This window comes from Eubalaena glacialis, chromosome 3, assembly GCF_028564815.1.
Source record: "Eubalaena glacialis isolate mEubGla1 chromosome 3, mEubGla1.1.hap2.+ XY, whole genome shotgun sequence".
NCBI classification, from domain to species: Eukaryota; Metazoa; Chordata; class Mammalia; order Artiodactyla; family Balaenidae; genus Eubalaena; species Eubalaena glacialis.
The window spans coordinates 81,496,278-81,524,247 of record NC_083718.1 but is presented as its reverse complement, the minus strand read 5'-3'; the positions used below and the strand labels follow the sequence as shown (position 1 = coordinate 81,524,247).

At 58.4% G+C, this 27,970-nt stretch overlaps 2 protein-coding genes across 3 annotated transcripts; one reads left to right on the top strand and one right to left on the bottom strand.

Annotated features, from left to right (window-relative positions):
- Positions 1–57: 57 nt before the first annotated feature.
- Positions 58–16,001, top strand: ZBTB7B (zinc finger and BTB domain containing 7B). 2 transcript variants are annotated; one of them, XM_061183378.1, is made up of 4 exons: positions 58–115; positions 290–390; positions 12,142–13,307; positions 13,699–16,001. In XM_061183378.1, exons 3-4 carry the CDS (start codon positions 12,148–12,150, stop codon positions 14,162–14,164), a joined length of 1,626 nt encoding a protein of 541 aa, XP_061039361.1. In that variant the 5' UTR covers positions 58–115; positions 290–390; positions 12,142–12,147; the 3' UTR covers positions 14,165–16,001. The 2 variants fall into 2 exon arrangements, with proteins under 2 accessions (XP_061039361.1, XP_061039360.1); XM_061183377.1 differs by having other exon boundaries at positions 73–132.
- Positions 16,002–16,023: 22 nt separating this feature from the next.
- DCST2 (DC-STAMP domain containing 2) lies at positions 16,024–27,898 on the bottom strand. Its single transcript, XM_061183376.1, is given in 15 exon segments — positions 16,024–16,240; positions 19,027–19,167; positions 19,273–19,366; positions 19,728–19,855; positions 21,168–21,298; positions 22,246–22,346; positions 22,477–22,644; positions 24,108–24,272; positions 25,011–25,168; positions 25,347–25,560; positions 26,052–26,117; positions 26,442–26,639; positions 26,886–26,987; positions 27,284–27,454; positions 27,631–27,898. Coding segments are annotated over 15 exon segments (2,322 nt in total).
- Between the last annotated feature and the right edge of the window lie 72 nt (positions 27,899–27,970).

Below are 27,970 nucleotides of genomic sequence, written 5' to 3'. Positions count from 1 at the left end.
GGGGCGGGTGAAAAACCAGGAAGTGACAGAGGGTGTTGCTAAGGGTTGGGAGGGGGAGTTTGGGGGGTGGCAGGGGGCGGGGGGAGGGATGGGGGGAAAGCAAGCAGGAGGACAGGTGAGACAGCAGGACAGGTGAGGCGGGCCCTGAGGGGGGGGCGAGTGGGAGCCAGGTGAATGTACGGTTCTCAGCGGCCGAGGGGGGGGCGGGCGGCAGGAGGAGGCAGAGGGCTGCGGAGGAGGAGCCCCCCAGCAGAGAGCGGCGAGCCACTGACCGCGGCCTTCTGACCAGGACCGGAGCAGGGCCCCAAGCCCCCGGGCCTGGCGGGGGACGCGCCTCTCCCCACACCCGGAGCCTCAGCAGCTCCAGCCAGAGGACCCAAAGGCAGAGAGGTGAGTGTACCCCACTTTTGTCTCCTGGCTAGAGGTCCCCCATACTCGAGACTGCTGCAGTGTCCTTCGTCCGTCCTGTAAGTGGGTTCCCCCCCCACACACACACACACGCACGCAGACCAGATTCCCACCACTCCCCTTCCCCGTGCCTTCCCAACACTCCGGGTCTTTGGAATTGATTTTAACTGGGAGGAAAGGTAGAGAAGGAACTACAGCCGCCCCCAACCCAGGGCGGAGGGTCCCCAGAAACTTTCTCTGCACTTCTGGGATCAGACAGACTGGCGGCTCCGGGATGGAGAGAGGGTGAGGCGGTGCTGAGCGCTCCCCCAGTCTCCTTCGTGACTTTACGGGGAGACCCCCGACCCGTCCGAGTTGAGGGAATGGAAACGCTGACGGATTCTAACTAGGACAACGCTCCCCCCCCAACTCCGCGCCCCCTGGCGCGGTGGGTTGGACCCGGGCCAGTTGCATGGGGGGTGGGGGGAGCACAGGAGGAGCCGCGGCTTGGGGGAAAGTTACCGGCTGGACTATTCGGTTTCTTGCGCTTCCAGAGTCGCGCTCTCTCGCCGGTAGTGGGACTCAGCGACAACCTCCGAGCGACATAGAACGACCCCTCTCTCCTCCTCCCCTCAATCCCACTCTCTTCGTTCAGGCTCCAGTACCGCCGCCACCTTTTCAAAGCCAGCTCCGGCCCCCAGAGCCCAAGAGCGAGGGTGGGCGACTGGGAAGAATTCTACCTACTGCCCGTCCCCCCACAGGCGCCGGCGCACCTGCCCCTACCCGGAGTGGGGGTCGCTACTGTGTTGTTGTAGAACCTACTCTGAGCGCCGCTGGCAGAGGGCTGCCATTCAAAGGGGTGGGGGGCGCTGCTTTCAATTTCCAGCTTTCTCTCTCTCCTCCCACCCCACCCCAAGTAAGAGAGCGACGTGTCCCGGCCAGAGCGAGGGGGGGCCGGGAGTGGGGGGGCGGCGTGGGCAGCGGGTTGTGCCCGGACACGTGCCTGCCCAGGCGCCCCGGCCCTGCTGGTGTTTGGAGAGAGGGCGGGTCCCCTGCCCCCCGCCCCGCACAACCCCCACGTATCAAAGGGCGGCTGAGACGTGGTGAGACCTCGGGGCGCCCTGGGGGGCGGGGGGCGGGGAGCCTGGGTCCGGAGCAGGGGAGGGGCAGAGGCGCGGGTGCTAGCTGACCCACAGGAAACGAGCGCTGCTGACCTAGTTTGGGACACCGGAAGTGGGTGCTGGGGAGAGGGGGAGACCAGCAGGCTGTCCTGGCTTCCGGGCCAGGTGGAGGGCGTTCTTGAATTGACCCCCACCCGAGTGCCTTGGAGACCCTTAGCTGCAGCTGAGAATGGGAATGAGTCAGCGCAGCTATTCCGCCTTCCCCCAACTTATTCCTGGAGGAGGGAGACAGTTTATCAAGGGGCAGGGGGAGCCAGATTGGGCGGTGAGGGGTTAAACCAGGATGGGAACTCTGTTTCCTGAGGTTGCATGTGTGTAGGGGGGTGAGGCCTGGATGATTATGGGGTTGCCTCCTGCTCCCCCCCCACACACACACCAGCTGGTTTGGTCACCCCTGTACCCTCCTGGCACTGCTGGGAGAGCTGGCATGGAGTGGGCATCAGGTTGGGAGGGGAGAGTGGGCATATGGAGTGTTGTGCTGGGCTGGAGAGGGACATATTTGTGACTGAGTTTGGGTAACACTTAGTGTTCCTCCTTAGTGGTGACTGGGGAGAAGGGCAGGGGGCTCCCCCTGGAGTAGCTGATGAAACAAGAAGAAATCTCTGTCAGTGCCTCCTGTCCCTGGCCCCCGGGACCCCGGCTCCCCCAGCGTGCCTCTGTTACATGGTTGCTGTGGGCACCACACAGCCTGCTGGCACCCCCAGACACTGTCCCCTCCCTTGGGTACCACAACCCCCAACCTTAGCACAGGGGTCAGGAAGGGGTTAATACCACCCGAAGGGGGCTCTGGGGAAGAAAGAAGGCAGTGCCCACTAGGCTCAGGTGTCAAGGAGAGAGGCCTGCTCTAATGGGGCACCTCATCACTGCTCAGCTCTGGCTGACATGGACCCCAGGGACTGGGAGACAGGTGCTGACCTCTTCCCCCTTCCCCATGGTGCCCCCTGGCACCCAGGGCCCCCAGCTCCTCCTTGGCCTAGTGCCTGCCCCGGGGAGGGCGCGGCGGGCAGCGGGGGCTGGGCTAACAATGCACCATCGGGCCCTTTGTGTGCTTGCACTTGGCACCCTGGGGAAGGGTGGGGGAGGGGGCCCAGCGGGCATGGGGGGCGGAGCGCCTCTGGGGTGGGGACAGTGAAGGCTGGGGGAGAAAAGCAGAGAATGAAAGCAGGTGGGGAGGAAAGGGAAGTAGGTCAGATAGGGTGCTGGCCCCTCATTCCAAGTCAAGGCCTAGAGAACCAGCCCCTGATCCTATGGCTGCCCAGATGGCATCATGCTGCCTGAGGCACAGCCTAGTACTGGGCATTTGGGATCAGAAGTCACTGCCCAGGGGACTGGTCAGATGGAGGAGGCCTGGCCTGGTACTGCCCCCTTCTTGGTGGCTAAGAGACCCAGTTCTGGCCTAAGGCCGAGGTCCCAAGATGGGTAGTGAATGGGCTCCAGGCAGGGCACTGCCCTCTGATAGAAGTCTCCGGGCCTGCTTTGGGGCTTCCTGCCTCCAGCCTGCTTGGTTCCCTGACCATCCGAGAGTTAAGACTGCCCTGCCACCAGGCCTTGGGGCCTATGCCTGTTTTGGCCTAGGACTGAAGAGGAGGGTGGGGGAGGAAGGTGGGGACAAGCAGACGGATAGGACCCTGGCATGGGGTGTGCCTGCCCTGGCCTCTTCCCCCTCCTTCTGCTGAGTAAACTCGTGAGTAAACTTGACGTTTTGCCCGGACAGTTTGAAGTTGCCTCGCCGCCCCCCCACCACCACCAGTCCTGCCAACACACAGGCGGCCAGGCGCCAAGGCGGGCCTGGGGGACTGGGGGGAAGGGGTAAGAGCTACTGTTGCCCACCATCAAAGGCCTTGGAGAGGCAAGAATGACCCACCACCCAGCCAGACCCAGGTCTTGGCAAGAATCTTGGCTGGGGCCTATAAGCATCTGTCCCAGAACCTTGTGGAGCCCAGGGAAAGTGTCCTGGAAGCAGAGCCTCTGCCCACTTCTGACCTCCACCCCCACTAAGAAAAGGCACCCAGCTGCCATCTGGTCCCCTGAGTTGCCACTGTTAATGTTCACAGGCTACCTGGCACAAGGGGAAAAGCTACCTTTAGCAAATTCCACAGGGACACTAGGAAGGGCTGCCCTCTTCATTCTGTCCCACAGCCTGGGATGGGTGGGAGGCTGGTGGCCTTCCTTGGCATCTTAGCCCTCTCTTCACTGAGGCCTCCCAGTTGCCATGGCCTCAGCCCTAGAGGATGGCATCCTCATTTGCCAGCACAATTCCTTGACCTCATACCTGGGCCTAACCCCATACATGTCTCCCTCCACCATACCCATCAGGCCTGGCCCTAACCTCCCCCAACCCCTTCCTCTTCCTGCTAGCATCCTAGAACCTAGTCAGCTTTCAGAGCTCTCCAGCCAGCAGATACCTGTGCCAGATCTGGGAGTTGAGGGTGCCCTAGACAAAAGACGGCTGGTGGCAGGTAAACGGAGTCACTGACCCCCACAAACACACCAGTCTACTGTTACTTGACATCACTAATTCCTCTTATGCCTCCCCAGGCCACCAGAATGGTGCAGAGGCCCAGCAGGGGGAAATGCCTTCCCAGTCCCTGCTGAGCCTCGGAGTGGGGCTCCACCAGGCCCTTGCTTTCGACCTCATGTCTCTGGCTTCAGTTTCCTTCCTGTTTCCACCACTCCCCCCAACTCCTCCCCACCCATATGCCCCTTTCAACAGACATCCTCTCCTCCTTCCTTCCTCCTTTCCTCCCCCTTTGCCTGGGAGCAGGGGTCCTCTCCCCCTACCATGGATCTCCTGCCTTGTACCTCTTCTAAACACAGTCCCCTTGGAGATTCATAACCAAGTCCTCTGCTCTGCCCTCCCCACCCCATCAGCAAGGCTCTGGGGAAGAGGAGAGCATTGGGCTTCTCAAGGGAACTACAGCTCCCAAGGTACATGCAAAGCAATTGTGGTGCATACTGGGAGTTGTAGTCCTCCTTGATCTCTCAATTTGGTTAAGTCTGGAAATTTTTCTGGATGGGACTAAAAGTGGACTGGGATGATTTGGAATGTGGGGACCCTCTGCATCCCCCCACCTTGTCCTCACCATCTTGTTCCCACATGACACCATGTACCCATGATTGACATCCATCCCCCCAGCTGAGACATGCTACCCATTCTCACCTGAGGGCCCCACCCAAGAGATGCCCACACCCTGCCCTGCTGCCCCTGGCAGGGGTGAAATGGAGGGGCCCCATGAACTCCCTCCCTGCCCCCTGCCCTCTAGGCTGGTTCCCTCCCTTTATGGGGATCAAAGGGCAGAGAGCAGCCCCACCCCACTCCCTCACAGGCTGCAGGCACTAGGGCACTCAGGAATATCAGGGACTTTGGCGCCCAAGCAAATGCTTGGGCAGGGGGAATGCCGGGAGGCCGGTGCCTGGTGGCAGGGAGAGACACTGGCCCCCACCTTGGGGAGTGGAGCCTTCAATAACTGCTCATCAAGCTGTCCATAGCCCCCCTGGGCTCTCTTTGTGTAGGCCCTAACCCATGCGCTGCCTCTTGAGGAGATGGCTTGAGAACAGGGTCTTGTGCCTTATCTGTAGGACCTAAGGGCCTGGGCCCGCCTAGCTGGCACCAAGGCACAGGGGTGACCCTCCCCCACCCGAGGCCCACAGTTGGCATGGGGCGCTGGGAGCCAGGGGGGTAGGAGGGAGAGGAGGGCAGGACTGCCAGCATCCTGGTGGGTAGGTGCCAACCGGGCCGGGAGCTGGTGAGGGGCAGCAGGCCAGAGGCATTGAGCCAGCAGCTGTTGGGGGGAAAGGGGAGGGGATATTTTAGGGGGCATTTCTGTGGTGCCCCCTCCCAGCCCAGTAGGACTTGGGATGGCCTAGTGTCTGGGGGACCTAGGGCACGCCTCGTTCCAGGAATAAGAGACCCCAGAAGCTGTTTAAGTGGAACTTTGTGGCCCACCCATCTCTGGGCTCAGAGCCCTCCTGAGTTACCCCTCAGGCCCAGGCGGGTCCCACCCAACCGGCCAGGGTGGCAGCAGTTTACGCAAGGGGTGGGGCTAGCCGCTTCCCAGCAGATGCCCCCTCCTGGCTCCTTCCTCTTTCGGTGCCCACAGCTCCCCCCATCTGTCCACCCCCCTCAGGCCAACTCTGTCCCCCTGATCCTCCTGGCCATTGGGGGCTGGCACAAGTGCTGCCCCCTGGCCTGGTTGGCAGGGGCTGGTGCCCGGGCAAGGAACTGTGGTATGTGAGTGGGTTTGGGGTGAGGCATGGGGAGGGCGGGGTGCTGCCTTGCCCAGCCCCTGAGGGCCCCAGCCCAGTACAGAGTGGGGAGAATTCGGCCAGCTCCCAGGGGTGCTGAGGGACCTACTGGGGTCTGGAGGGCCTCCCTGTGTTCCCCTATTATACCATATGCCCTGAGGGGCTGGGACCTAGGCACCTGTCACCCCTGGCACTGACTGTCCAGGGTTCCCCTCCTCCCTCTTCTGGCCACTGCTGCCTCCTGTCCCCTCCCCTCCCTTCTTCCTTCTCCTGGTCCCACCTCCAGCAGCCTCTCCCATTGCTCCTCCTCACCTCTGTCCTCCTGGACTGTCCCAGCTCCTACCTTTCCTACTGCTCACCTTTTTCCCCTTTTAGGGCTGAGAAAGGACGGGCCGGGGTGGGTACAGCTGGGGCTTCGGGCACCACAGGCAGAGACTCTAGGCCCTCTCCCACGCTGCCAGCCCTCTGGTAACCCCTCCCTCCATCTGGGGGGAGGGGGGACAGCACCCAGAGGGTTAAGGCTGTAGGGGGGAGGGGCTGGGCCAAGTCGTGGGCGGCCCCTTTGAAGGAGGGAGCTGGAGCGGGGAACAGCCACCCTACCTCCCCCCCAGCCCGGCCCTCCCCCACCCCTCCCAACCTGCTCCCCCCAGGGGCCAAGAGGAGTTGCCGGCAGGGCCCCTCAGCGTTCAGGTGAGTAGGCCACACTCTGGCTTGGGAGATCAGGCCCCAGGGGAGGCTTGGAGGCCTAGAATTGGCCAAGGGTCAGAGAGGGACTGAAAAACAGGCTAGGAAGAGGGTGTCTGAACTTCACAGGGGGCGGTTTAGGAACTGAGGGGCTGAGGAGCTGGAGCGTGGGGAAGCTTCTGTGTCTGGGGGACCCAGGAGGACAGGAGAGCAGAAGAAGGGGCCTACGGGAGCCGAGGGGTTGCTGGGCCAGGACAGGAGGTTGGACAGGCTGGCAGGGAGCCGGGCTCCGGGGATCGGGCCGGGGTGTCCTCTGGGGCTGGGGGGCTCAGGTTTCTGCTGGCGGCTTGGCGGGTGTGGGGTTACCAGCCGGCTCGGTTACCCAGCCGGAGACGCTAGGCTGGGGGGAGGGGGTGGGCACAGGGCAGACCCTGGCACCCTGTGTGGTCTCCTCAGGCCCTAAGGGTATCTGGCAGTGCTCCGGCAGACCCCCGCTGGGAACCCTGATGACCAGGGTCTGTCCAAGTGCACAGTTGCCTGGCCTAGGGTGGGCAGCCTCTGGGGAAAGTCCAGCAGCTCCAGGGCTGGAAATTCTGACGGGCAGAGAGGCCTAGGCTGTCCCCCTCACCCCACCCCACATCCGCTCTCACTGTACCACCCCCCCCATCTTCCCCAACTGTCCCCCAAATTTTGGCCCTGTGCTTCATCCAAAATGGGGCCGTGGGTACCTTAAATGTGACCATCTCATGGCAAGACCAGGCCTTGGAGGGCAGGCCTGACATCTTGATTTAACTCCTCTGCCCCTCTCCACACTGCGCCTGCCTGGGGAGAAGAGAAGGGATGCTCGGAGCAAGGCGAAATGGAGGAAGTGAGGAGGCTTGAGGGAGAGAGCCAAAAGGGAAAAGAAAGAGAGGTAGGGATGATTCCTCAGAGGGCTAGGGACATAGACGCGGTACAGAGGAAGCGGGAGCCTCGCAAGGGCTGAAGGAAGGAAAGCAAAGGATGAGTCGCGGAGAGGGGAGACAAGGGTCCGAGAAGGCGGTAAGGGGACAGGAAGAGGACAAGGAAAGGGGCCAAGAGTGGAGAGGGCCTTGTTCCCAAAGGACAAGAGGGGAGGGCTGGGGAAGACGGAGTTGCCCCCATTCCTTCCTCCGCCATCTTTTATCTCCCTCAGATTTCCCCTGATGCGGCCCGAGAGGCTGTGGACTAGGGCAGTTGTCATGGAAAGAAAATGTGGGGGGACACTGAGGTCTCCCTCCTGTCAGGAGCTGAAGCACCAGGAATTGGGGATTTTGAGGGAGGAGAGGCTTAACCCCCACGGCACCGGGAAGCAGCCAACTCCCCTTGCCTCCTTCCCCCTTCGTGGCTTGCGGTCTCTCTTCCCCGCCTCGGCCCCCAGGAAGTGTGAGTGCCGGGGGTGGTGAGGTTAGGAGGGGGAAGCGGCCTATGGGGGATGGGGAAGGCATGTACTAGCTTGGAGGGGCTGGGGTGGGGAGGGAAGGGCTCCATAAATGCCTAGGGTATCCCTGGGCCAAAGGCCTCTCCTTCGAAGCCATTCCAATCCTCAGGGGGATTCACCTCAACTCCTCACCCTGACTTCCCAACTGGGCAGGCCAGATGGCTTCAGCCCTTGGGCCTCAGAGGCCCTAAGAAGGGGTGAGAGAAGCTGGGGAACTAGGATTCCTGGGTCCCTGAGGACTTTGGACTGGCTGTCCTATTTCCCCACCCCCCTGGTCCAGCCACAGGCCAAAGCCCTGGCTTCGTGCAAACTTAGCTCCAAAAAAACAGGAAGAGAACCTGAGGCTGGAGTTGGGGTGGGGGTTGGGGGGGGCAGAAAGGAGAAAGAAGTAAGGGGGAAGGGTGGCCGGCCAAGGTGGGAAGAGTGGCAGGCCTCTCCATCACCCTGGCAGGAGGTATCACAGCCTGGTCCTCATCCTCCCTCACCCCAGGTTGCTACACCTGGAGATGACTGGCCAGGTCCCTCTCAGGCTCTCTGGCAGAGCCCAGAGGTGGGGGCCTCCAAGCCTGGGGAGGGGTGGCTCTGTGTGCCTGTGTCTCAGGCCCATATCTATTTTCTCCGTCGCTAATCCTGTTTCCGCCTGCTGCCCCCCACACTAAGCCTTACTCCCCTAATCCCCAGGGTGTGGGGAAGGGGGGCCAGCTTTATTCAGCTGCCCCGTTCAGGGCCTCATATCCCAGCTCTTCAGCTGGCTCGAGCCGGCAGTGTTGGCCCTGGTGCCCCCAGCCCTGCACTGGACACTGCCGGAGGTCAACACCTGGAAAGAGTTCCAGCCTCCTTTTCCTTCCCATGCCAGGGCCAGTGCCCTCTACCTTTTGGTTTCTTGGTGGTGGACACACCTTGGCAGGTGCCCTTGGGCACTGAGGGGTAGGTGATAGGGGCTCCCACCTTTGCCCCCTCCCACCTGTCTAACCCCAAAGTCTTCCCCCCACCAAAGATGGGGCAAGCTTGACTCAGGGCCCAGTTTCAAGAGAGCTGCCCACCGGCTTGGCCGGTCTAGCAGGCCTGACAGTGAGGGGAGCCTGGGGGGGGTGGCGGGAAATGGGGGAGAGATGGGGTGGGGCCCCCAGTTCTTCCCCCTACCAGGCAAACAGACCAAACAGACCTTGCCTGGCTCCCTGGCACAGCTGCCCCCCCCAGCCACCACACACGCCCATGCCCACAAGGTCTTAGCAAGAGGGGGCATGCCAGGCTGGGTGGGGACACTCATGGGCGTCAGGGGGCTGGGCCCTCTGGGATACAGAGGTGGGAAGGGTGCCCAAGGTGGGGTGGGCATCCTGGCACCAGTGCCCCACCCTGGCAGAAAGAAGGGGGAGGCCTCCACCCCACCAACCCCTCCCAGATGATGGGGCTAGGAGTATCCCCTTGGCCTGGTTGGCACCAGCCTAGTTCCAGGTGGCACCTAAGTTAGCATGGGTGCCAGAGCCTTGGGTAAGGGCTAGGGGAGTTTCCCAGAAGCTAGAGAACCATGTGAACACCTCCCCTTCCCACGTGTGTCCTCTGCTTCTCCCCTCCTTCATTGGTACCTCGTGGCCATGGGGTTAGGCCCAAGGGGTTAAACACCCACCCCTGCCCAAGCCCTGAGTGAGTTGCATCGTGAACCAGCCAGAGCCTGTGACCTGACAGCGGGGTCAGCCAATCAGCGCCCCCGCCACACCAAGTTGCCTCGGAGATGGCCCTGGGGTGGGAGAAGGGAGGCGGGCTTAGCAGCGGGAATGGGTGGGGTGTGGAGGGAAGGAGGGAGAGGGACGGGGTTAGCCACGTGCCTGCGGGTGCCCAGCTCCGGGCCAATGGACATCGAGGACAGCCCCACCCATCCCCCTCAGGAGGGACAGGATTTGCTTGGGCCCAGGAGGGAGCCCACTGCTGCTTGAGTGGCCACTGCTGCTGCCCACCCGGTTTTGTTTGTTTCTAAGTCCTGGGGCCATTTGCCTCTTGTACTATTTGTAAAGTACAGGTAGGAGAACCAAAGGAAACTGGGAGTGCTCCCAGACTGCTTGGCCCCCAGGGAGAGAAGTGATTTGGGGACTTAAGGTGGGAAGGGGTGGGCTATCTAAGGGTGTCTGGCTGTGGCTTATGAGCCACATGGGTGCTGCTCACTCATGGCTTCCGCGCAGGCGTTCTGGTGCTGGGACAGGGAGGCAGGCAGAAACAATGCAGTTCTTGTGTCCTCAAGAGGAAACCTGTAGCCCTTGACTCCTCCAACCACCCCCCCCAAATCTTCCCCATCAATGGCCAAGACTGAGCAGCTGTTGGGAGTGGCAGAGAAGACACTGAAAAAATGTCAGTGGGACTTGCCCTGAGGATCATCTAGGTCAGTCTTTAATTTTACAGATGAGGAAACAGGCCTCCTCAGGAAAGGAAGTGACTGGTCCAAGGTCATGTAGCTAGTAGTAACCTGACTCCCTGGGGTGATTTGAGGGAGGGAGACAGACTTGTTTCCCAGCAGAGACCATCTGTATAGTGGAATCTGCCTCCAGGTGAGGCCTTGTTTCTCCTTGCCAAGGCCAGAACATTTATTGAGCCCCTACTGTGTGTGTTAAGCATTGTGCCACCCATGGTCTCATTTAACCTTCACCACAGCCCTAGGAGTCAGGTAGAATGATCCCATATTAGAGATGAGGAAAGAGGTCCAGAGATTAAATCACTTGTTTAAGGTCACAGAGCTAATCAGCCACAGACTGAGGATTCAAACTCAAGCCTGGATGACTCCAGAGCCCAGCTCTTTCCAGGCCCCAACTCTGTCTCCAGTTGCTCCAGACCCACCAAATGTCAGGGCTGAAGGGCTGAGCCCTTGGGGCTTCCATTCCCACCCCCTCCTTGTACAGTGAGGAAATTGAAGCACAGAGAGAAATGACTTGCCCAAGGTCATTCAGCGAGATAGTAGCAGAATACTTATAAAGATGTTAAATAATAATAATAAATAAATAAATAAATAAATTCTAATGGTATGGTTAAAAAAAAAAAAAGATAGTAGCAGAGCCAGGACTTAAACCAGATCTCCCCACTTCCAGGCCAGACTCCCTCTACTACCCCTCCCCTCCCCTCCACCAGCCTCAGGATTGCTGGCAGCTCTGCACCTTCTGTGGCTCTGCCTTGGAGGGGAAAGCGTAGAGGGTGAAAGATGGTCCTCTGGAGAGGGGGGACTCTCCTGACTGGATGGGAATGGGGAGGGAGAGGTGGTGGTGGTAGCCCAGTGGGGGAGGGGTGGGACTGGAACTTGGCCTATTGGCAGTGGGAGAGGGGGCGGGGACGATGCTTATCGGTGCGGGGCAGGAAGCACCCGCGCCAGCCAGCGACACCCCAGCAAAGGGTGGCTGCTCCTTGGCCCCATGGGGGAGGGGAGGATGTGGGGGGAGGGATGCTGGGAGCTGTGTTTCCCTTTTGGCCTCTAGAAGGGGGGATCTAGAAGGGGAGATGAACTTTTAGTGGGTGGGGAAGGAGGAGGAGGAGGGTGCTGGGAAGCCACCTCTCAGGTTTGCATAGTGTTTTACTGTACACCAAATGCTTTAGGGAGATAACATAAGTTAAAGCACCTGACCTTGCCTTGAACAGTCCTTGGCGCAATGTGAATCTAACTCTCTCATTGGCCTCTCTCTGGGCTGAGAGGAGGTTCCATCACAAAGACTGTTACCCCACTTTTCAGATGACTGAGGCTGGCTGCCAGAGCCACCCAGAGTCCTTCAGCCAATTCTTCATGAAGCCTGAACCAGAACTCAGGCATCCTTTCTCCCAGTCCAGTGCTTCTTCCAAAGGGATGGGGAATGGGGCAGGTGAAGCAGACGGGTCTCTAGGAAAGGCCAGAAAGGCAGGGCTCCTGCTCTCACAGAGGCAGAACAGTACACAGTGGTTAGGAACACGGACTCTGGGCCCATCGCCTGGCTTTGAACCTGTTCTGCACTTAACATAGAAAGTCGCTTCACCTGTCTGCACCTCAGGTTCCTGTCTGTGAAATGAATGATAACTGTTACTCTAGAAGGTTGTGGAAGATGAAGTGGGTGTAAAGTACTTAGAAGACCATCTAAGTAGTCTGTAGTCACCTGGCCAACGTTGGTATGTATTCCTTCCCTGGACCACCTTGCAGGGCTGAGCGCTCTTAACCTCCCTCTCTACTTGACTCTGCAGGAGAAGATGGGGAGCCCCGAGGACGACCTGATCGGGATTCCATTCCCAGACCACAGCAGTGAGCTCCTGAGCTGCCTCAATGAGCAGCGCCAGCTGGGACACCTATGTGACCTCACCATCCGGACACAGGGCCTTGAATACCGCACCCACCGGGCTGTGCTGGCTGCCTGCAGCCACTACTTCAAGAAGCTCTTCACTGAGGGCGGTGGCGGAGCGGTCCTGAGCGCTGGGGGCGGCGGGGTGGCTGCCGGGGGAGCAGGGGCCGGCGTGTGTGAGCTGGACTTTGTGGGGCCGGAGGCGCTGGGTGCCCTGCTCGAGTTTGCCTATACAGCCACACTGACCACCAGCAGCGCCAACATGCCGGCAGTGCTCCAGGCTGCGCGGCTGCTGGAGATCCCGTGTGTCATCGCTGCCTGCATGGAGATTCTGCAGGGCAGCGGACTAGAAGCTCCCAGCCCTGACGAGGACGACTGTGAGCGAGCTCGCCAGTACCTGGAGGCCTTCGCCACAGCCACGGCTTCAGCCTCGGGAGTTCCCAACGGTGAAGACAGCCCTCCACAGGTGCCCCTCCCACCGCCGCCGCCGCCCCCTCGGCCTGTCGCCCGCCGCAGCCGCAAGCCCCGAAAAGCTTTCCTGCAGACCAAGGGGGCCCGGGCAAACCACCTAGTGCCTGAAGTGCCCACAGTGCCCACCCACCCCTTGACCTACGAGGAGGAGGAGGAGGCGGCAGGCCGAGTGAGTGGCAGCGGGGGCAGTAGGCTGGGGGACAGCTACAGCCCTCCCACAGGGACTGCCTCACCCCATGAGGGGCCCCTGAGCTATGAGGCCTATGAGGGTGAGGAAGAAGAGGAGGAGCTGGCATATCCCCCCGCCTATGGGCTGGCGCAGGGTGGCGGGCCCCCGCTGTCCCCAGAGGAGCTGGGCTCAGATGAGGATGCCATCGATCCTGACCTGATGGCCTACCTGAGTTCCCTACACCAGGACGCCCTGGCACCAGGCCTAGATGGCCAGGACAAGCTAGTGCGCAAACGCCGCTCCCAGATGCCCCAGGAGTGCCCGGTCTGCCACAAGATTATCCACGGGGCTGGCAAACTGCCACGCCACATGAGGACCCATACGGGTGAGAAGCCCTTCGCCTGTGAAGTCTGCGGCGTCCGTTTCACCCGGTGAGCACCAGTGGGGAAGGGGTGCAGCAGGGGCCATGTCGAGGGGGAGGGAGAAAGGGATTATGAGACCCGAGGTGTGGAGGCAGGTGATCCTGGAGGGGATGGAGTGGTGATGCCCAGGGTGAGAAGAGAGACCAGGATAGGGAGACCAGGAGAAAGAAAGTCAAGGGAGGTAGGTCTGGGGCATGAAAGATTTGGCTGTGCTGGAGGCAGAGTGGGTGGTGGCCGGGCCCAGTTAAGCTTCGGGCAAGTCAGCAAGGGTCTCCTGGGGCAGTAATAGGGAAACAAATGGTGGGGGACGGGAGTGGGACAAGGCCTGGGAACCTGGCCAGGATGACCCAGGGATCGCATCCTGAACGGTTTCCTTGCCCCTCCCCCCTGCCTGTGCCAGGAATGACAAGCTGAAGATCCACATGAGGAAGCACACAGGAGAGCGCCCCTACTCATGCTCGCACTGCCCAGCCCGCTTCCTGCACAGCTATGACCTCAAGAACCACATGCACCTGCACACAGGGGACCGGCCCTATGAGTGCCACCTGTGCCACAAGGCTTTCGCCAAGGAGGACCACCTGCAGCGCCACCTCAAAGGCCAGAACTGCCTGGAGGTGCGCACCCGGCGGCGCCGCAAGGACGATGCACCCCCTCACTACCCCCCGCCCTCTGCCGCCACCCCGACCCCTGCTGGCCTCGACCTCTCCAATGGCCACTTGGACAACTTCCGACTCTCTCTGGCTCGATTCTGGGAGGAGCCAGCCCCTACTGGGCCCCCAGTCTCCACCCCGGGGCCCCCTGATGACGATGAGGAAGAGGGGGCACCCACCACACCTCAGGCTGAAGGTGCCATGGAGTCCTCTTAAAGAGGGACGAGTGGCCGAGCTGGAGCAGCACGGGGCCGGGACGCCCATGCTGAGCAGCGGGAGTGTGCAGCAGAGACGGCGCTGGGGTCCGGGCACTGAGCCTCCCTGGCATCGGAAATTGGGCCCTTCCCTCAGAGCTCTCATTCCAGTTCCAAGCTGAGAAGGTTTTGGGGCAGAGGCTCCCCAGATTGGGGTGCTCTCCCAAGGAGTGATACATACGATATTATGTATATATTTACAGCTCCATTGTAAAGGTGGGGTCCCTGTCCCCAGCTGCTCCTGGGGAGTAGAAGCAATAATGTATTTCTGATTTGTGGGGTCCCTCTTCGGCTATGCGGGTTTCTAGGGGGTGGGGGGCTTGGGACCAAAGCCTTGCCCTGCCCCCATGCCCCTTGGGGTTTTGGCTGTGTAAGGGGGTGAAGGACTGCCCCTCCCTTTCGAGACCCCTCCTTCCTGGTTTCTGTTCCCTTTTCCTGGCAGTGAATTATGCAAAGGGGGGCGGCAAAGGAAGGGTAAGTGGGGGAAAGCAAGGTAGAAGCTTGAAAGACTGGGGGACTGGGCCTGTAAGGAAGGAGCCATCCTAGTCCCCCTCCGCCCTGCTCCCAGCGCTGAGTCATGGGGTCCTGGAGAAGGGGGCGGGGTGGCCTGATTGGTTCGCCCGCCCCTGGGGGCAGCGGGAGGGGCCCCGCCCAACTACGGGAGCTGCTGCTGGTTCTCCTCCCCTCCCCTCCCCTCCCGAGTCGCTGGGCAGGGAATGTCTTGTTCCCGCCGCTCCCTCCCCGGGGCCAGAGGGCAGGGCGGGCCGGGCGGTGGCCTACCCTCTTCTCCTCCTCCCCGCCCAGGTGCAAGCCGGAGCCGCGACACCGCTGCCGCCCCTGACTCACGCCGCCCCCGGGCTGGCGCGGTGCAGGGTGTGGGACAGGGTGAGGGGTTGGGGGGAGCCTTGCGGAGACCGGGCGAGCCGGCGCCATCTGGCGGCCGTGCCCTGCGCGGGCGAGCGCCCCTGGCGGCCACTTCCAGCGAGCCGTCTTCTCGCAACCTCCACCACCCCAGCTGGTGAGCGGCGCCCCCTTGCCAAGGCCGGGGCAAATAGCTTCTTGCTTGGCCGCAAGGAAAGTGGGCTGCGGACCTGTGGGAAAGGGATCCTTTCCCCAGACCCTTGCCAGCCGGGCTTCCTGTTGGGTCGGGGAGAGTAATCCCCTCACTCTACCCTTAGGATTGAATCCACCCCCGGTCTGTACATAGCCTTTTCTGTTGGTCTTGTTGAAATCTAGTTTCAGATTTTTAACTACCCAATTCTGCTGGGGGTGGGGGTATCTCCTCCCCACCTTCCTCGCTGGGTGCTGGACCCCATTCTGCCTGGGCTCTGCCTTGCACTATTTCCCCTCCCTGGCCTGGCGGCTCCTCCCCCTCCTTAAAAGGGGCAGGTTCAGGGGCCCGGTGCTCTCTCCCCCCCCCATGCACCCCCATGCCCATTTGCACAGCTGCCCAGGTACCCCCAATAGTGGGGGGGGGTCACAGGGAGGGGGTAGCGGGACCAGTCCTTGTATCTATTTAAAAAGTGATGATGTAATATATTGGGGTAGGGGGAGGTCGGGTTGCCCTGGGCCTCATCTTAGCATTTCAGGTGATGGGAGAGCCCAGGGCTGAGGAGACCTGGGGCCTAGCCCCAGGGAGTGAGGACAATGTGGCCTCCCCCCTCCCCCCTTGCGGCTTCTCCACTCAGTGCCTTACGGGGTGGGGGGGAGGCAATCCCCCCTCTCCTGTTCCCCTCCCCTTGCCCTGCCCCCCACCTCGGGTGTAAGTGACAGGAAGAAATAATAATTTAAGATTCACACTTGTGTCCACCTTTGGTTTCTTTATTTTGGAGATAGGTGGGAGGGATCAGGAGGAGAGGGAAATGAGAGACAGAGGGACTGGGGGTTCTGAAGCGGAGAAGGGGCTGCTTTGGGGGCAGAGGATTTCTGAGGTGGTCAGGAGGGCTGAGGGGGCATGGGTATGATGACAGACTGGGCCTCAGGTGGGCGCGGCTACCTGTGCCTCCTCTTCCAAGGCCCCTTTTCCTCATCCAGGTCACTAGCGAGGAAAGGAAGGGGTGGCCCAGTCACCAACATTCTGTTTTCACAGGTGCAATCCTGCCTCCTGCCCCTGCCCCATCTGTTCAGATTTGGCTCCTGTTATTTACCAGCCACTGCTGCTCTCACAGGCCCCCCAAGGCAAACCAGCTCATGGCTGTAGATAGCTTCTGATTTTAGGCTGAGAGATGGGTGGACAGCGATTTGCCCAAGGTCATGTGGGTAGTAAGGGCAGAACCAGCAGTGACCTTGGGAATAATAGCCCCTCAAGGCTCAAGCTATCCCCTCTGGCGACCCAGCTTTTAACTTCACTGAGCCCTCTGGAACCTCTAAAAATAAAACTTTGCTTCCCCTTCAACCCCTCAACTCATTACTACTTCCAGTGCCCCATTCGCCCTGGAATGTGACCGCTAGAAAGTTTTCTTTGCAGTCCTCACGAGTGAAGGTTGCTTGCCTTTCTCAAACTCGGCAGGCCTGTGGCGTATTGCAAAGCCCCTGGCTGCCATGGCAGCTACACCCCCGGGCTGCGGCCATCTCCCCAGGCCTCGCAGACACCCTGCCATACCCATCCAGGGTGCTGGTACCAGACTTGGGCTGTTGGCGTGGCCCAGCCGCCTCCTCACTAGTGGGCGGACTCTTCCAACACTTGCCTTTCAGTACTCAACCTCCTTGGCCATAATGACCTTCACCTCTGCTCCCACTCGGACCTCACCCTCAACCTTGGCCACCCTCCTCATTTATCCCCGAATTCTTCCCAGGCGTGGCCCATTCTCTGTGTCCCTCCTGGCCTCTGCTCTAACACCCCCGTCGAGACATAGACCTAGGACTGCCCCCTGGGGTCTCAGTGCCTTGTCTTCCCCAAAGTCAGTCATCTCAGACACTCTTGACTAAAGACACCCCAATTCTCTCCCCATCTTATCCTTCTCTTGACCTGCCCAGAAAAAACCTTCAACCCTGGAATCCTGTTCATGGCTACCACATTTGCTCGAAAAAAAACCGAATAACCAAGCACGCTGGAGTCAGTCATTACACGTTATGGTTTTCAACTTCATCTGAGCCTGTAACGCTACCTGGAAATCTCTTAACCTCCCCCGCTGGCTCCTTTGCGCAGTCCCCAAGGCAGATATTTCAGCCTCCACCACCCACTCCTTGAAACTTTTATTCCACTCCCAGACCCCTTCTTTGCTGTCTTAGCAGGTGTGCTTGCCTCCTACCCCCGCCCCCCCACCCTCCCTGAGAAAAGCAAGGCCACCAGACGGGAGCAGGCTCGGCTCTGCTCAGAGGAACATACCCTCTCCCCTCCTGCCTCAGGCGAGCCCGCTCCTATTTGAGGCCACCCTGTTCACCTGGCCTTAGATCCCATCTCTCTGGCATCCCTCTCTCTTCAGCGCTCTCTTTTTCACCTCTGAAATGCTCAAATCTCCCTATACTTGGATAAAGAAAAATCCTTTAGGTTCCCTTCAAGCTACTCTTTTGTTCTATGAAGCTAACTCCCTCCTCTTTACCATCAAGCTTCCTTTTTTTAACTACAGCAGTTATATTAAAAAGAAAAAGAATTCTCAAACTTCTTGCAACAGTGACACAGAGCCGCGAACCCCATTTCTGTTTCTGAGTCTTCTCTACCAGTCACCCCCCCCCAACCCATTAAGACTGGTGTTGGCCTTCCCCACACCATGAGAAATGTTCCCACAAGCCACTCCAAGGATCTCTCAACCGCCAAATTCAATGGCCAATCTTCAGGCTTCATCCTACTTGATCATCTCACGGCGTTTGATATGCTTGGCTCTCTGTTCGTGAGCCTCTCCCCTCCTTGGCTTGTGATTGAGCCCCTCAGGGTTCTGTCCCTGTCCCCTCCTCTCCTGCCCTGCCCTCTGCCAGGGTGATCTAGCTCATCCTCTCTCTTACAGTCTCTAAGTCAACAACCCCCCCAAAAGACACCTCTGGCCCAGAGCCCTGCCCTTTTCTAACTGTCCCCTGGGCATCTCCCGCTGGATTCCCTACAGATACCTCAAAGATCTGGAACTGGGCCATTCCTCTTTCTGCAGAACCTGTTTCTCCTCTTGCCTTAACACCGCCTGGTCCCAAGCATAAACTCCCTGTCATTCTCAGCACCTCAATCCTGAGGCCGTCACCAACTTTTCCTGAGATAAGACAGCCTCCTCTCTGGTCTCCCTGTTCCTGCCCAGCCTCCATTCTGCCTCCTTAGCTTACTGTCCTAAAAGACAAATATGATTATATCACTTTCTGACTGAGGATCTTCAGATGGCAAAGTGAGGCCCTCTCCCACCTCTCCCTGCCTCATCTCCCAGCATGCTCTGCGGTCTCCACCCGGCCACACATACACGTCTCCCTTAGCTCCGCCCACCCCCGCGCCCCCGCGCACCTCCTAAGTGTCTCACGTTCTCCAAACTCACACACAAAAGCCTTCCCCTGGAATGCTCTCCTCGACTCCTCAGCCTAACAAACCCCCAGGGTGCCCCCAAACCACCTCTTTTTCCACTTCTTCTATGAAGCCTTCATTAATATCCCCCCATCCCAAACAGGTTGTTGTGTCCTCTGTGCTGCCCAGAGCCTGCTTCACTCCTTGATCGGGGCGCTCTCCACATTTGTCACTGATCTATTTGATGTCACTCTCCCCCACCATTTGGTGGGCTCCTCCAGGGCAAGCCTCCCTTCCCTCCCCTCCCTTTATCTTCATCTCCAGCTCTAGCAACCAAGAAGCCCTTGGTAAATGTGACAGAATATCTTAGGCCTCCCAGGCCCCAACTCCTTCAGCTTTCTGCTCACCTGAATTCGGAGCTGGAATCCGATAAGAGGGGCCTGCCCAGCGTTTCTTGGAGCCATTGCTGCAGTAACGCCTCCTGCTCAGGACCCTTTCTGCGAGCTGCCGCCAGCCATAGGCGGGGGCCGTCCTCATCACTGGAGTCCCTGGAGAAGCCTCCCATCTCAGTAGCCCACAGAGGTCCTGGGGGAGGGGTGGCTGCTCCCACTGCCCCCACAGACTCCGGCCACCCCATGTCGCTCGAGACTCACAGCTCCAGGTCCAGCTCCCCCTGGTAGGAGAGGGGAGATGCACACACGGAGCAGGTGTTGTCCAGGAGGCGGAAGCAGGTGAGACAGAAGAGACCTGGAGGAGGCCGGGGGGAAAGGAGGTAAACTTGTACCCCCCCAACCACTGTGCTCCCCAGCTTTCAGCCCTTGCCTCCCCGACCCCACCCTTGGGAGGACCATCTTCATCAAGCGGTGCACACTAGGGAGTTGCTGCAACGTCACTTGCATATAAATTCTATTTGCACCGGAGGATTAAGGCTCACAGAGAAAATGAGCTACCTGAGGGCTCTGTGTAAATGAGGACATGCATAGTAATGAAGGGAGGGGTACAAAAGGTGAGGTACAGGAGAAGTCCATAAAAGAAGGACAACAGCTGATGGTCATATGCAAATGTGGTGAGTCCCAGAAGGGAGAGGCATACTCCCCAGGAGTCTCACCTCGGCAGCCTGGGGTACTGCAGGACACCGAATTCTCTGTGTCCCCCTCATCCTGGGGCTGCCCGCAGCCCAGGCAGTAGGTCTGGTGCTGCCTAGAGTGGCTGATAAACGGAGCCAGGCAGGAGCACCTGAGGAGAGGGGTCCCAGACACTAAGCAGGCCAGCCCAATATATCCAGACAAAAATGTAATTCAAAAAGATACATACACCCCTGGGACTTCCCTGGTAGTTCAGTGGTTAAGGATCTGCCTGCCAATGCAGGGGACACGGGTTCGAGCCCTGGTCTGGGAAGATCCCACATGCCATGGAGCGACTAAGCTAGTGTGTCACAACTACTGAGACTGTGCTCTAGAGCCCGCGAGCCACAACTACTGAAGCCTGCACGCCTAGAGCCCCTGCTCCACAGCAAGAGAAGCCACCACAATGAGAAGCCCGCATACTGCAACAAAGAGTAACCCCCACTCGCCGCAACTAGAGAAAGCCCGTGTGCAGCAACGAAGACCCAACGTAGCCAAAAATTAATTAATTAATTAAAAAGATAATACACCTCTATGTTCATAGCAGCACTATTCACAATAGCCAAGACATGGAAACAACCTAAATGTCCAAGGACAGATGAATGGATAAAGAAGATGTGGTACATATATACAATGGAATACTACTCAGCCATAAAAGAGAATGAAATAATGCCATTTGCAGCAACATGGATGGACCTAGATATTATCATACTAAGTGAAGTAAGTCAGAAAGAGAAATACTATGTGATATGGCTTATACATGATATCTAAAATATGACACAAATGAACTTTTATGAAACGGAAACAGACTCACAGACATGTGGTTGCCAAAGGGGAGGGGGGTGAGGGAGGGATGGAGTGGGAGTTTGGGGTTAGCAGATGCAAACTATTATATATAGAATGGATAAACAGCAAGGTCCTACTGTATAGCACAGGGAACTATATTCAATAACCTCTGATAAACCATAAAGGAAAAGAATATATATAAAAAAAAGAGTTTATGTGTGTGTGTGTGGCTGAATCACTTTGCTATACAGCAGAAATTAACACAACATTGTAAATCAACTATATTTCAATTTTAAAATAAATTAATTTTTTAGAAAAAACAGACCAGCCCAGCCACCGTAGCTAACCCTTGTCTTCTCTAGCACCACCCTCCAAACCAAGGGTAGTGCTTCCTGCAGGCTAACCTCCATCCCTCTGACTATAGCAACAACATCTCTGCTTCCTGTCCTCCTCCTCCTTTCACTCCCCACCCCTAAGAATTCTCATCCTCAATCTATTCATGCATGAATGCCATGGAATGAGCACCCTCTTCAAACAAACCTCTGGACACCTAGGAAGGACAGTGATCCATTCTGACCTCTGGCTCTTTTTCTACCCCCTCTCACCCCACTTCATATACGGAAGGACAGTGGGCTCACCGCCTGGCCAGCACCTGGAGGACACTCATGTGGCCCTGGTCAGCTGCCCGTCTCCTCACTGATCGGTGCAGGGCAGCCAAAAGCTTGGTTCGGCGGCTCAGAAGTACATTGTAGAGGTAGGAGATCCTCTCCTGCTGGAGGGGAGGTCAAGGATGGGGTGCCCTTGATCCTGTTTCTTCTACCTGGAATGCCCTCTGCTCCCACCTCACTCCCTACCTTTGCCTTCTGTCCAACTCCTATGAATCCCTCTAGGCTTGGCTCAATGCCCCTTCCTGGGGGAAGACTTTGGGACTTCCCTAGATGGATTCACCCATTCCCTCCTCTGGGTTTCCATAGCACTTTATTCATTCCTTAATAAAAACACTTTTTTCATTGTAACATCTTGTTAAAAGCCTGTCCGGGGGCTTCCCTGGTGGCGCGGTGGTTGAGAATCTGCCTGCCAATGCAGGGGACACGGGTTCAAGCCCTGGTCTGAGAGGATCCCACATGCCGCGGAGCAACTAGTCCCGTGAGCCACAGTTACTGAGCCTGCGCATCTGGAGCCTGTGCTCCACAACAAGAGAGGCCGCGATAGTGAGAGGCCCGCGCACCGCGATGAAGAGTGGCCCCCACTTGCCACAACTAGAGAAAGCCCTCGCACAGAAACGAAGACTCAACACAGCCATAAATAAATAAATAAATAAATAAATAAAAGCCTGTCTGGCCTGCCTCAAGACTGTGTCTGGTTCACCTTGGCATCCTTGAGGCCAGCACGGTAACTGGCATACGGTAGATGTTCAGTGAGTGAGTCATAAATGAGTAAACAAATGGTGAGTTTCCATTCACACCTCAACATGTTAACATGGCTCCTGTCCCCCTAGGGTTTTAACAAAACTTTGGAGGCAAGCTTTGTCTCAGAAAGCCCTGCCCCAAGAGGCACCATTTCTGCCATCTGCAGTCCAGATCATTTGCTTTGGGGTTCAACCAGAGGAGAGAGAGCTGGGCTGCTGAAGGCCTCTTAACTCCCCCAAACCAAGACAGACAGCCATGAGCTTAGCAGCCTGGGGAGGAGGGCAGGAACTGGCCACAGACCCCTCACCTGCTCCCGGGATGGGTAGTAGGAGGCACAGATGACCCGCCGCAGGCGACTGACATAGTTGCCAAACAAAGTGATGAAGAAGCACAGGCCATACATGACACCTGGGGGCACAGAAGACACAGTAAGCCAGTGTCGGAGGGCACGAGGTGCCAGCCACGCTCACCCTCAGCAGTCTGCGCCTCCTTCCCTGAATGGTGTCTATTCCCCCAGTGCCCTCAGGGGTATGGATACCGATGACTATGTAACCAGTGGTGTTGGGCTCCGAGGGATGCAGGAGGCAGCGCTGGGACAAGATGGTGATGTTGCCTTGCTGCAGGACATCAAATGCCGACACCAGGTCGCGGTAAATCTTCCCAGTAGAGCCAGTGCCTTCCACAGTTATGGATATTAGCACAGGGCCTGGCACCAAGACACTGTGTGAGGGATGCTCTTGGCAGCTGCCCACTCCACCATGCCGGAAAGGCCATACTTTCTGGAGGGTGGAGAGTGGACAGTGCAGGGCATAGAGATGGTCCCCAGGCCCTCAGCCAGGGGCCTTGGACGCCCTAGGCACCCTCATGGTGCCCTGGGGCCTAACATCAGCCCTTGGCACCTGGGACTGGCTCCATGGTCCAGAGCTGGCTGTCACTGGTGCCTGGTCTGCCTTCCCAGGCTACCAGATTTGAAATGACCTTAATGGTCAGTGAGTCCATCCCCTGACTCCATGACCACCCAGAAGCATTTATTTTAAAGCATTTGCCTGGGGGAGGAAAGAATTGGGAGTTTGGGATTAGCAGATGCAAACTATTATATGTAGAATGGATAAACAAGGTCCTACTGTATAGCACTGGGAACTATATTCAATATCCTGTGATAAACCATAATGGAAAAGAATAGGAAAAAGAATATATATATTATGTATAACTGAATCACTTTTCTGTACAGCAGAAATTAACACAACATTGTAAGTCAACTATACTTCAATAAAATTAAAATTAAAATTTAAAAAAATGAAGCATTTGCTAAGCATTGATTGTGTAGCGGGTACTGAACTAAGTGTTTTATGGATTGTTTTGGGGTTTTTTTTTTAATTTATTTTTGGCTGCATTGGGTCTTCGTTGCTGCGTGCGGGCTTTCTCTAGTTGCGGCGAGCAGGGGCTACTCTTCATTGCGGTGTGCGGGCTTCTCATTGCGGTGGCTTCTCTTTGTTGTGGAGCACAGGCTCTAGGCATGCGGGCTTCAGTAGTTGTGGCACGTGGGCTCAGTAGTTGTGGCTCGTGGGCTCTAGAGTGCAGGCTCAGTAGTTGTGGCACACAGGCTTAGTTGCTCCGCGGCATATGGATCTTTTCGGACCAGGGCTCGAGCTCATGTCCTCTGCATTGGCAGGCGGACTCTCAACCACTGTGTCACCAGGGAAGTCCCATGTTCTGGGTATTTTTTTTTAACTTTTTCTGTTGGGCCTCTGGTACACAGGATTAGATTAATTATATTCTGTGGTTTGTGGCACACACTCAATCAAAGGTCCACCAGCCACTTAGCACATGTGGTCTCATTTACTCCTTAGAGCCACCCAGAGAGATTGCTACCATGATTGTGCCATGGTTCAGATGAGGAAACTGAAGGTCTGAGAGGTTCAGCAAGGTTGCTCAAGGTCACCATCTGGTAAAGGACACTACTGAGATTTGAACCCAGTCCAGTCTGACTTTAGAGCTTGTGTTTTTAGCTATTCTGTTATGGTATAATCTTGAAATGGGCACAGGGGTTACCAGGCAGAGGATAGAGCTGGAAGAGTGGCAATGTCAGGGGCTGGTAAGTATGAGTGACATGGGGACATTCAGGCAATCCCCCAGGACTGAGGAAACTAAGGAGGTTCAGGCGCTCACTGCGGGCCACGATCTCCCCCTGCAGCTGGTACCGGGCCAGGTCCAGGACCCAGAAGATGGCATAGTCCAAGAAGACCAGGAGGAAAACGAGGAGGAGGTGCCGAATAAGGTGGAAGGTTGCCAGGATGTAAAAAATCTGCTCCCACTGGGACAAGAAGATGGAGCCTGGGTAGGGGAGAGCTGGTCAGGAGGATGCTCCCCAATTTTCCCACCCACCAGAACCCAGCTCCTACAGAGATCTCCCTCCTGGAGGCGGCTCCTGCCCCTGATCAAGCTGGAGCCTGTCTGCTCATCTGGAAGATGCGGAAGCTGTGAGGACCCCTGGGCAAAGGTGGGAAGCACTCTTTGTGGGCAGGGGCTCCGTGGCTAGAGGTGCAGGCCTAGCATCTCCACCGGGGCCTGGTGGCCTATTTCCAGTCTCTAGGAATCCTCCCTCCTGAGGCATCCTTGATACCCTTACCTGGCCCCCCACTTCACAGACAGCACTGCCCACCCCTGCCCAGCTGCATCACCTCCATATCAGCACAGGCACACTTCCTGCTCGCCACCCTCCCCCCCATCGAAAGCCTCCCCAACTTCACTTCCCTTGCTCCATATCCACTCCCCACCCATCCTTCCCTCCGTCCCGACATCCAGGGTGCCCCCAGAAGCATCATCTTCCCCTTCTCTCTCTGTCTGCGTGCTCTGAGGGACCCTACTTTCCCCTTTCATTCTGAGGGCTCCCCAAAGACAGGGTTGTGTCTCCCCCCCGCCGGAAATTTCCTTCAGCTCTGGCCTGTCTCCTCTACCTCTCGTCCCACCCTGAGCCTGGCCTGTGCATGGCACTTCTGGGCAGGGCAGTAGGGTTGGGGGAATCCCTGGCCTCCCTCAGGGTCCCTGTCTCCGGGTCCTCAGGGCCCTCACCCGGCTGGATGTACTGTCTGGCCTCACGGGCACTGAGTGGCAGCACTGTGGGCAATCCCGCCATGGAGCGGACAGCATCCATGCGCAGGAATCGGCTGGTGATGTAGAAGTTGTCGAAATTGTCCCAGTTCAGGTAGCGGTACCGGTAACACAGGGCTCTGGTGGGGCACACGTGAGGCCCCTCAGCACCCCCCGATCAGACCCCCCCAGGGCAGGGCACCCTCCCCCACCCCCCACCCTGCCCCCAAACTCCAGCCTCCCAGGATGCCATGGGCGTGGGCCGGCCCCCCAGCAGCCCTAGCTCTCCGCCCTCACACCCGTCCTCCATCCCCTCACTGGAGGTAGAGAAGCATGAGCAGCAGAGGCGTGGTGTAGCCCATCAGAGCCAAGGCCTCTCGGACGCGGTGTAGCTTCATGCTGACAGCTTCGTGGAGGTCCAGAGCTACCTGGGACAGGCTCCGAGAGGCATTGAGATCCACAGAGAAGTGGTGGGTGGCTGTCATGTTGAACTCAAACTCCTGACGAACCTGGTTAATCAGCCTCCTCACGGCTGAGGTCCGCGGGTCCGGGGGAGAGGTAAGCAAGGAGAGTTAGGAGGGCGTGGGGCTGCCCTCGGGAGGGGCCTGGTCAGCCCAGGGGTCCCACGGCTCACAGGCCAGCCGGGAACCCCCAGTGTTGGGACCTACAGTGGACTGAGGAGGGGACAAAGTCTCCACAGTCTATGCCATTGCCGCTGCGTGCTTAGCACCAGCCTTACGTCTCCACAACGAACATCTCAATGACCTGCCACGGGGGCAGGGGACCCTGCTTCTCTCCCCAGCTCCTGCTCTCAAGTCAGGCTTTGAGGAAGCACCTCCTCTTCTCTGGGCCCCCATTTCCTAATCTGTACAGCATGGACACTGGCCTGGGTAACCTCTTGAGGTCCTTTCCTGCATTTTCATTCATGGTCTGGGAGCACTCCTGGGCTGGCACATCCTGGGATGAGGGAGGGAGGCCTCTCAGGAGCACCGCATGCAGCAAGGCCAGGAGGGGATCACTCACGCGTGACGATGCTCTCGCGCAGGAAGGTTTGGATGTACCCGGGGATGATGCAGAAAACCTGGACCACTGAGAGCCGAGACCGAGTGTCAGCAGGGGCAGAGAGACACAGCCTGCCTCTCCCACCTCCAGGGACCTTGCTCTCACAGGCCCCCCTGACTTTTCACTTTTCCTACTAACCTCCGCACGGGCTCAAAACATTTTGGCTTCGCCTTATTACCCCACCCTCCACATTGGTTCCTCCCTATCTGCCCCCCCAATCCCACAAAGGGCACATCGTCCTTATTGGTCCCGTATTTATTGCCCCCCATTGGGCCCCTGGGCCCACCCTCCCACCTGACCCCTACATTTGCCAGGCCCCCAATCCTGCCGGCGAGCCCCTGGCTCTCTCACCACTGGCAAGTCCACAGAGCATCAGCTTGAAGGGCATGAGCACATAACACAGGTGGTAGGCTTGTGGTATGACCTGCATGCAGCTGTCCTTGGCATCATCGAAGACCCGAGCACACTTCAGGTAAGGGTTGCCCAGCTCCGAGTTGCACACGTCGCCAATGTGCAGGAGCCAATACCACACGTTCCGCAGGGCCCTGGCTGGGGATGGCTGCGGGGCTGGTACCCAGGAGTCCTGCAGCATCTTCTCGGGGGGTGGGTGGGGAACACCAGGACAGTACCCAGAGCTGGAGAGGCTCATGATCAGGGGCCTGGCTGTGCTATATCCAGTGGGAACTAGTCAACACCCAGGCGGGGCCCAAAAAGTCCTGGACAGGGGGTGAGGGTGAGGAGACTGGGTGAATTTTGACCCCCCCCCAAATAAAACAGACATGCTAATGTACTGACCTATGTGCTTCACGCCATCCATGATTGACCGGAAGAACTTTCGGACCCGGTCAGCCACCTCCTTGGCCTTCTGGGCAATGGCTTTAATCTTGTTCAGGGCACCTGAGAGGCGGGGGCAGGAGTACTGTCGGATCTCCTCCTCTGAGGGCTGGTTCTCACCATTGCCCTGGAGTAGGGAGTGGAGGGGGCCTGCCACTCGGGAAATGGGCAGCCCGGATGCTTGGGTCTGGGAAATAGTTCATCCGGCGGTGGAGCAGGCCAGAGAGCGAGGGTCAGGGGGTCTAACAGGGTGCTTTGAGGTTAGGGCCCAGGACCAATGGAGAGGAATGAAGCCAGAGGACTGTAGAATGCGGAGGACGAGGGGGAACTTGGGAGTCCGTGGAGATGGACGGCCTTACTGACGAGGGGCTGCCTGGCCCTCTCCAGCACTTCGGCGGTCTGGTTCAGGGCCAGTTCTGCCCCACAGGCCACAGCCTCGCTGGCCCGGGTGAAGTTGCGCAGGGTGTTGGCACAAGGCCCTTGCAATACCAACCCAAAGGCAGCCACCAATAGCAGTGTCCGGCCCTGCTCTGGGGAGAGAGCTCCCTCAGAACCAGGCCCCCAGCCTGGCACATGGCGGCATATACCATACAAGTGCCTTATAGAAGCCTTGAGAGTATTTCCCTCAACCGCCCTCTCCCTCAAGATCCCTCCTGCCCCAGCCCCTGCCCCAGGGCCCACCCCTTCCACTGGGTGCCAAGCTCACTGGAGAAGGCCTGGGGCAGCAACAGGAGGACGGTGACTCGGACCTGGCGGGAGAATCCCATGCCCAGACTAAGGAAGCCGGCCAAAGTGAGGGTGCCCACCAGGCAGCCCCAGGGGCTGTGCCCTTCCACCAGCAGCTCCAGGAGCCCATAGGCTGTGGCCAAGGACAAGCCCAGGATAAAGCCCGCCGTGCTGCGGACCATGGCCCACGCCATGCTCGGCTCCTCTGCCCCCAAGGGGTGCGCAGCATCCTTCATGACTTTGGGCATGGCTGCGGAGACTAAACATTTCCCTGTCTCCAGGAGATGCCCACCAGGTTCTGTGGCTCTTAAAGGCCCTAG